At 38.6% G+C, this 8,981-nt stretch overlaps 1 protein-coding gene across 2 annotated transcripts; it reads right to left on the bottom strand.

Moving 5' to 3' along the window:
* Window positions 1–968: 968 nt before the first annotated feature.
* On the bottom strand, window positions 969–8,103 carry mep1a.1 (meprin A, alpha (PABA peptide hydrolase), tandem duplicate 1). Of its 2 annotated transcripts, none has more exons than XM_028039909.1 (14): window positions 7,976–8,103; window positions 7,868–7,892; window positions 7,729–7,773; window positions 7,611–7,651; window positions 7,371–7,446; window positions 6,215–6,332; window positions 4,854–5,029; window positions 4,545–4,766; window positions 4,299–4,445; window positions 3,997–4,212; window positions 2,330–2,794; window positions 1,654–1,827; window positions 1,486–1,566; window positions 969–1,423 (listed from the first exon to the last, which is right to left on the bottom strand). In XM_028039909.1, the coding sequence occupies exons 1-13, from the start codon at window positions 8,027–8,029 to the stop codon at window positions 1,517–1,519; spliced, it is 1,809 nt and encodes a 602-aa protein (XP_027895710.1). In that variant the 5' UTR covers window positions 8,030–8,103; the 3' UTR covers window positions 969–1,423; window positions 1,486–1,516. The 2 variants fall into 2 exon arrangements, with proteins under 2 accessions (XP_027895710.1, XP_027895709.1); XM_028039908.1 differs by having other exon boundaries at window positions 1,504–1,566.
* Between the last annotated feature and the right edge of the window lie 878 nt (window positions 8,104–8,981).

The following is an 8,981-nucleotide window of genomic DNA, read 5'->3' as shown; positions in this document are numbered from 1 at the left end:
TTAGAAAGCCGAATCCTACTTTTGTCTCATAAAATTTTGAACTAAAGCAGCAACTTCTTGTCTGCACTTACACTCTGCAACAAAAAATATTAGGTCCCCAAAAAGAACACTACGATTTAGATGTTATTCTGTTACAGATGCAGACGGGTGTTGGGTGAGTAAAGTTGTTAGGAGTCTGCATTGCTAGGATGGGATTTGAGAGGGTTTAAAGTTTTTCCTGGGTGAGATTTTGTAAAATTGTTGTGGTTAACAATTCTCTTGTTTATAGAAGAAACGTGAGTTTTCTGGGAATTAAAAAAATAAATACTGGGATATTGGGAGGCTAAGAGCTTGACAGACATCTACCGCCTAATTTAGCTGACTTTAGCTTGTGAAATCAGCTTAAAATGAAGATGTTCACATCAGTCGGATGAACAAACACATCCGTGACTGTACAGACCTATCCACATCCACATCTAAAACACACCTTTTCAAAACACCTTTTAATATACGACTATTATCCTGTTTTATTATTTATTTATTAACATGCTACTTAAGTGTTGTCCTTTTATGACTTTGTTTGATGTACTTAGTGTGCTGTTTGTGATTTGACTTGATTCCTGTAGTCTCTGAGTGTGTAGAAAAGTGCTATGCAAATAAAAAGTATTATTACTATTATATTATGGAAATGGTTACTGACACCCTTCAATTTCGCAACAGGAAGAAGATATGTTTGCTGCTGTTGTGTCTGGGTAATGTTGGCTCCAGCTCATTGTTAAACTGTCAAAAGCAGTGAAAACATTGAGATTTTGCGATAGCCTGATAGGAGCAGTACGCTCCTGTGATTCAGAGTTTCTTATAATTACTTGAAAAAACAATCAATTTTTTCAAGGTGATCAGGTGATCGTGAGAGTGCAAAGGTTTACTTAAAAATCAGGTGAAGCAGGCAAAACTGGAAGCCAAAGGTTTGCTATGACAAAAACGTTCCATAACCTCTGGAAACATTTAATATTGTTAAAACGATAGCGGCACAAACAGAATATTTTTGCTGCACAAATGGTTAACACTGATTTTATTTGATTTGAAGAAGGGGGTCAACTCAAGTCTGTGTGTAACTTTCTAGTCAGTGTCTGTTTACATCTCACCTACAGCAAGAAAAATGTAGAGGAACAATTTATTAGTACTTTGCATAAGTATTTAAGTATTATATTTGTTAAGACCCCTTGAGTTGTTTTTATTTTTATTTTCTATTAAACACAATTTTTTTCTTCAAGATACATCCTCCTACACGTCAAAACAAATGAGATTTGTTTATGGAACCACATTCTTGTTTAAGGCTTTTGTTGACATTTCATAATGCATTGTAATATCCTGTAATACATCCTGTGCCGTCATCTTCACAGATGTTTCTTCTCATTCCAGCTCCACGTACTCCAACCAAATGCTTCAAACAAAAACAAACATTTCACAATAATATCTGCATTGGTGTCATTAAATAAAATAATACAGTTTGTAATTACTTACCAGTATAAAATCCTTAGCCATGCGACACAATAGGAACTTCTGTTTTGATGAGTGATGTTATGTCTATAGAGAAGGAAGAGTTTTGTTTGCATTGTGGAAGTATTAGATCTCAAGCTTTTACTGATTGAGAGTCAAAAATAAACAACAAACCTTCAAAATCAGCAAAGATGATGAGGTCATCATCCTTGAGGTAATTGCGCCGCCTGAGGTCAAAGTGCTTGATGAAGTTCCTCCAGCCCCATGATGTACCGCGGTAGCACTGACAGGCAGGGTCGTACTTTCCGACCTTGGAGGGATTGTCCCACAAAAACTGTCCGTCTGATGCTAGAAGCAAAAAGAACGGAAAGATAGTGAGGAACACGATTCCACAGCTTGAACGATGATGTAGAACAGCCTGTGTTGACAGGTAACTAACATTACTGATGAAAGCAGGTATAAAGATCGATGATAACATTTCTTGTCAAAGTAAACTCTGTCTCCCAAAAGTGCTATCCTGTTACTGCTAGCAAATTAAGTTTACACCCAAAGTGCCATTGGTCTGTCTTCATCTTGCTTGCTTTCTCCTCCCCCTGAAATCCCATGGCAGCATGGTGCACCTCTGCAACAGCTAAAGTGAGAAATAACAGCATAGATGCTGACCACCTGGCGTTAGATTGATGTTAGCAAGTAGTAAGTGTGGTGTTGTTTCTATTAGGCGGTTCCTTTGATGAAATAAAATCACAGTATGAGTACATCTTACACAGGAATTCCGTCGTTTTTACCATGGTTTTTACTGTCATGGAGTAATGTTGGTCCCTTTTCCCTCAGGGCAAAGAAACATACTCACTTGTCGTCAAATCAGTTGTGAGGCTGCGAGCAGAAGACATCCTTTGCAGAATATCTGGGTCTTGGTCCATCACCACCAAGGTGGCTTGATGGTTGACAGCTGGCCACTTCATCACAGCGTCATTCTCCCCACTGGTCAGGTGGAAGTAGAGCCCTACGTAGTTCCCAGTGTAATCACTGTAACTGGTCAACGGCATGATACGTATGCCGTAACCGTAGCCTTCACGGCTGTAGAAGCGAGGGCTGTCAAGAACAGTGTTGACATTAGCCATTTCCATGATCTTGGAGAAGTTACGGATTGTCCACACTGCGTTTGGGCAGTGCGTTTCCGTCAGGCTGATGTCGTCGATGTAGATGCCTCCAGTGGAAGCAGTGGGGTCTCCGCGCGTGGCTTGGAAAGCATAGCGAAACTTAACGTCTATCTCCAATGGAACGTGGGCGATCTTCCAAGAGTGTTCAGAATCGGCTGGGTAGAAAGCAAAGGTTAATGTTTAAGGAATAGCGTAGTAGCAAGGTTAATTTAAAGACATTGTAGTAAATTATTCCACATTTACTACTTCAATGTAGACACTATATTGTGTAAGACACCAAATATGGCTTAGTGTTTCTTAGAAGTATTATTGTGTTTTTTCTCCTGCAACAATGTGAAAAGTATACTTTTATCTGTAAATTGATTCTTACTCTTGACACAGAAAGACATTAGCTTAATATGCCAAAATAAAAAGGGGAATAGAACCTGTTTTTTCTTGTTCTCTTATGCTTAACCTAAATGGCAATTTAAAGAAGTTGCTACTGTGATCAGCCAACATGTGTTCTCAGTTTTATAATTTGTCACTGCGTGCAAGCCAGCACTAACAATTCGCCTAATTTAGCAGAAAGTCTAATGGCAGCTCGAAGGGCAAATTTGTCTTAAACAGTTGATAAAAATCCATATCTGAAAGTTTACCTTTTAACTCATTCATGTTGATTACTCAAAATAGGAATGTGAGAAAAAAAGTATTACATGTTAAATTTATTTATCAGCCTGTAATCGATATCTATGTTGTATAAAACCTTTCGTACAGTGGACCTCCACTTATTCTCAGATTTTTCTGTAGAACGTAATTCCAAATTATTTGCGGAGAATTTGACTATTCTTGAATTTGTTTTGTAGAGCACATCTAAATTATTTCAAAGATAATGCAGCTTGGGCAACTGAGATACCTAGGCCCAGTAACACTTGACATGCTTTTGGTCTTAGAATGGTACGGCAGCCAGCACCGTTCATATTCATTGGTGTTGATTGACTGTGTCCCCAAGAGCAGAGATAAGGAAGACGGTCAATGTTAGCTTCTGTGGTAGTTATACAGTCCCAACTATTCAAATAAGCAGTTAGAAGCATTTTTTGGAGGGGTCTCAACTAAATCCCACGAATACCAGGGATCACTGTGTTCTGAAACCATACCAAAAAAAACTACACTAGGTAATTCAATATTTCAAAGGTAGGTGGAGAGCCTCCTATTTGAGAGTTTTTAAAAATACCTTAATTTGAATACTATATTTATTCACCTGTGCACCTGTTTCACTCTGGCTCATACTGTCTGCATGCAAATCAGATTAGACAAGCTTCAATAAAAAAAAAAAAAGAAAAACTTCTGTTAACGGCTGTGAAACATGTCCTCTGTTTACCATAGAAGGTATGTATTTTCTTCATTTTCCGGACAGTGCCGGTGCCATCGTCCATCTTGGCCCATACAACTAGCTTGTCTTGGGCGCTTCCAGTCATCTTGTAGAAGAACTGCAGACACTGGAGCTTCCTTTTGGGGTAAAGGGTTCGGGATTCTAGTAGAGCAGACTGCAGAGGGTCTCCGGTCCGGGTGTTGAAGTACATGAAGTACCCTGCATCTGGAGATAAGTGAAAGAGGAGTCTTTTAAAATAGTCTGAACTTCAGTTTTGTTGGGTTTTAGAAGTGTACTTCTTCAACTCTGACCTCTGCACCTTCCCAGGAGTGTATGATCCTCATCCCCTGCGCTGCTCTTCAAATGGACCCAGTCGGCATCGTCATTAGAAGACTGGATCATCCCACAGATGCTTGCATACTCAAAGGAACACTGATCCAGAAGGGTGAGAGGGCCGGCTAGGGTAAAAGAGAGGGGCAACTTGAATGTTTATTTCTGGGGATTTATATTTCTAGTTAGAAAGTCCATAAGAAGCTGACTTTGCAAAATATACATACAACAGTTATACATCCGGTTGAGCCTCAGGGTGTCCATCTTGCTAAAGTCAAGGTATTGGCCGATGATGTTGTAGAACTCTGGGATTTTGGTGGTGACGGTGGGAATGGATTCATTCTTGTTGAAGGAGAAGGGTCGGTAATGCATGACGGATTCATAGTCGTACGCCGTGTTTTGATCGGTGATGAAGTCATCGTTGTATTTGTTGAAGTTGTGCTCGAGTCCTGTGGAGAATTTTATCTATACGTCAAACAACCGAAAAATTTTCAAACTCTCATTTCATTCCTCACATATTCAGGTGCCGGAGGTACCTGGTGTCACCTGGTCCAGCCAAATGTCAACGTAGTCATCTCTGTCTGTACGGGACTGTTCGTGGTAAAATCCCAGAGCGTGCAGCAGCTCATGTTCAATCACAGCCTTATGGTCGCAGCCTGTTCCCAAAGACAAGATCTGACCATTCTGCTGGTCGCCAACGCTCGAGAAGCACCTGACGGGAGAGGGAGCTGGTTAAAGACAGAATGTCCCATAAATACATGTCAATCCAATGCTGTTTGCTGCTGCGTTTCTATTGGCCATTATTAAGGAAGAATTATTTAAAACTTTGAACAAAACGTTTGGCTCGTCTCTTCCTTAACACAGCCGGGTTCTTCTCGGCGAGCGGCGGCCAGCTGTAAAACGAAACTAAACAAAGCGTGTTGACGTCACAGATCACAGAGTTTAATTCCATACAAAGCAATGAACAACAAAGCTGCAGAGATACAGAGATATGCATTTTCTCACAAAATAACAACACACAAGGAGAGACAAAAACAAACACGAAACACACAGACAGACAAAGGCGCCCACGTGGAGAAAAAGATGGAACAAAACTCTCCTTCCTTCTCTTTTCATGTCTTCTTAATACAAAGGGGTGTTTCCGTATTTTAATTTATGCAACGAAGGCGTTCCGTTGTTCAACCAATCAGAGACCTGTTTTCGGCCCCAGAGAAACCCGCGAAACTCCCCTCCTTACAGTTCAACTCAAATGTGATCTGTTCTCTGTCACACCAAACAGGGGAAAGTTCCCAGCACCGAAGTCCTGATATAAATCTCGCCGACTCCCCTGAAGTTTCTTCCTCCCACATTCCAGCTGCTGTTTCCATGGAGATGCTAATTTTATGGCCCTTGTGTGCTCTTAAGCAGGCAGTGGAAGGCGTCTGCTTGTCTCCTTGGGCCTATCTGAAGGGTCACACAAAACCTGTTTTTCAAATAAGAGTGCTTAATATAGCTTTACACATGTTGTAAGATTAAGTGTATTTTTAGCACTAAAATAATCATTTTCCTTAACACCATACAGTTGAATATTGACAAAGTTTTGTGCTACAAAATAATAGTTTGTAGTTTTGTAGCACAAAACTACAAACTATTGTCACAGTATGATGAAAAGGGTGTTTGCTTGTGGACTGATGTGACAAAATTGTGAATTTTTGAAAGGTATGTGCCCCATTACATCTTATTTAAAACTAACCCATTTGAAAAGAAGAACATAATGCAGACAGTCAATAGTTGGGCCTGCGTTGATTAGGTTTTCATGGAACAGTTCGTACTGCTTATACCATTTTGACAAAACTTCTGGATATTGTTCGATGTTTTGGACACGGAGTGAACAGAAAAGACATAGTTACTGCCTTACCCTCCCCTCTTCTCAAACTTGATATACGTTTTCTCTCCCTCATACGGCTTGAAGTCGACACAAGACTTGAGACGATACATCTCGAACGCCTGGTGGACGCAACCTTTAGCGTTCAGATCTGAACAAAGGAAAAAGGAACTGACAGGATGATCAAGTACAATGTGAACAACAAACATATCCCAGGAATAATTAATGGTCTTTACTGGCACTCACAGGCTCTAAAGATATTGATAGATGTTTCAAAGCTGATAATTTATTGATTTAGATTCTCAGTCAACATGGATAAGGCTGTCTTAAGTTCTAGAATATTAGTCAACAGGGTTTTAAAGAAGTGAAAACGACCAGTTAGCTTCTATTCCATTTCCCCAATTAGTAAAATGTAACTAGATAGATAATCCACAAAAATAAGTTTTTTTAATATCTGAATGTCATTCAAAAAGAATTTTAGGCTTATTTTTCTGGTTTGAATAAGGACAAACCAAACTGAAATATTCAGTAAAGATGTGAGTGGATGTTCTGAGTTCTGGGGCTGTTAGAAATCAAATCAACAAAAAGAGAAACATTTTACACAAAAAGCCCTTTAAATAAGGTCTACTGATGTTTCTATAGGAACACTTTGATATCTTGATATCATGCACCTGTTACAAATTAGTTATCATGCAGCTATTAATGAAAGTATACTATCAAAGGTCAAATGGCCCACACACTGATATGAGATTAGATCTCTCTTTCTTTCTCGCTCCTTTTTTCACACACACTCACACACCCCTACAAGTGAACACACATGAAGATGCACCCATGCAAAGATGGAATGAAAGATATTCTGATGGAATGATCAAGTTTGAATAATTCTCCTCATTCGTCTCAGGGATTATTATCCTGATAAAATGAGTTACAACATGCTGGTCATCTTCAAGGACAATTGATGCCCAGTATTGCATCCAAAGTAAATCCTATGTAAATTTCCACTTACTCTACATTGTAAGCTACCAGTTGACTTAATGTTTCATTCAGCAATATTTATATGTTAATTTGCTTTTACAGCATGTATTTCTCTGAGATTTATCAATACTGTTCTTTCAACTCAATCAGCTATGATGATGATGTTTGAACACAATCATTCAGTGAGAGTATCCTCCACTTTATATGAACTCACCTAAATCATCCCCAAGAATGTAAGGGATTGGAAATTTCCACCTATATCTTTGGTTGACCAGGGCATTCTTTCCTTTCTGCAACATAAAGTCACTTAAGTAAAACACCCAATCAAAAAATACACTTATTATCTCAGAGATGTTGCCCTTTAGTCTCTAAGGAGTACAAGGACCAACAGCTCTCAATAATTACTGACATTAACATGATTTAGCAAAAGAAAAATCATCTGGTTCCAACTTACAGGAAGCAAAATGTCTCCCTCAAAGAGGTCGGCATCAGAATCTGCAGCAAAAGTGACCACGATTCAACGTCTTTGTTTTAAAGTTAATGTTATGAAGTCAAGCAATATCGCTGCTTACCAATGTTCAGGATGGGGTTCTCATCTTCTCCATTCACGTACACCTCTGCAACACATACACGTGGGTTTATACCTGACAAATGGTATCTTACTGTTATTAAAAAAAAATGATAATAAAAGTTTTCTCCCATTTTACGTACCGTGTACTTCACTGGAACGCGGTATCTGAACAAAACAAATCCAGTCAAAGTGAGTGCAATTAAAATCAGTAACACTCACGATGAATTCTGCATGTGTTCAGTACTTACGGTGAAGGATGTAGTCAAAACCACAAGACCCAGCAGAAAGAGTATTCTCTCCATTGTGATAGAAAGTGTGTGACTAAATGCTGCTGCTGGTTTAAGTGTGTGCTCTGTAATGTGTTCGAAGGGGATCATATTTATGATGATGAACCAAAGGACTTTGACTCACGCTGTTACTCATTGTTACAGTAAGTGGTTCTCACATGTGCACCTGCTTGTTTGTTGTTGAACTGTATCTGATAGGATATTATCTAATCTAACTGCTAGCATCTTATATTGGACGCTAATGTTAACTAGCAACATAAATCCAGATGACTAAGAAGATTATGAGATATTACAGGGTAAATAAAAAAAAGAAAGAAAACAAAACACCAGCTGACTGCAAATCCTGGTGAAGTTTTCATAGGAGTATTTAAGTTTGTTCAGAATCAGCAGATTTCGATTGGCAAGTTTACAAGAAACTTATACCAGATGACTATGGCTTCAAAGTGAAAAATGATAGATATTTGATTAGAAGATTACAGTAAATGGCTGGAAAACTAATGGTTCCTATACTCACTTTTTGACTCGGGAGCCTTTTAATTAAGGTGAAAAAAGGAATTGGAAAATCTCAATACACTGGGAATTTCTAGAGGCTTTGAATATAGATCATCATTTGACATCCTTGATGGACTGCAACATTTTTCCTGCAGGTCTTTCAGAAGGCCATTATTTTTATTTTAGAAACAGAACAGAATGTCTGGTCATTTGAATAGACATTATGAAAAGCAGTTTTGATTTCTTTCAAATGGTGAAATTGTTTAACCTTTTTCAATTTGATAGATATAAATTCATATTTTGAAGCTTTTGTTTTCTTTTGCAAATAAAAACCACAGTCATTGACTAACCAAACTTTACACAGAAAAGGATAAGAAATCGCTCTGAACTCCACGGCCAATTAAATATACAAAAACTGAGCATAGCTTCTCTGCTTTCAAAAGCAACCGGCTAAAATTGTGAGGTCATTGCAACA

The sequence above is a fragment of the Xiphophorus couchianus genome, chromosome 15 (genome assembly GCF_001444195.1).
Source record: "Xiphophorus couchianus chromosome 15, X_couchianus-1.0, whole genome shotgun sequence".
Taxonomy (NCBI): Eukaryota; Metazoa; Chordata; class Actinopteri; order Cyprinodontiformes; family Poeciliidae; genus Xiphophorus; species Xiphophorus couchianus.
The sequence above is the reverse complement of the archived record's forward strand: the minus strand, read 5'-3'. Positions and strand labels throughout refer to the sequence as shown.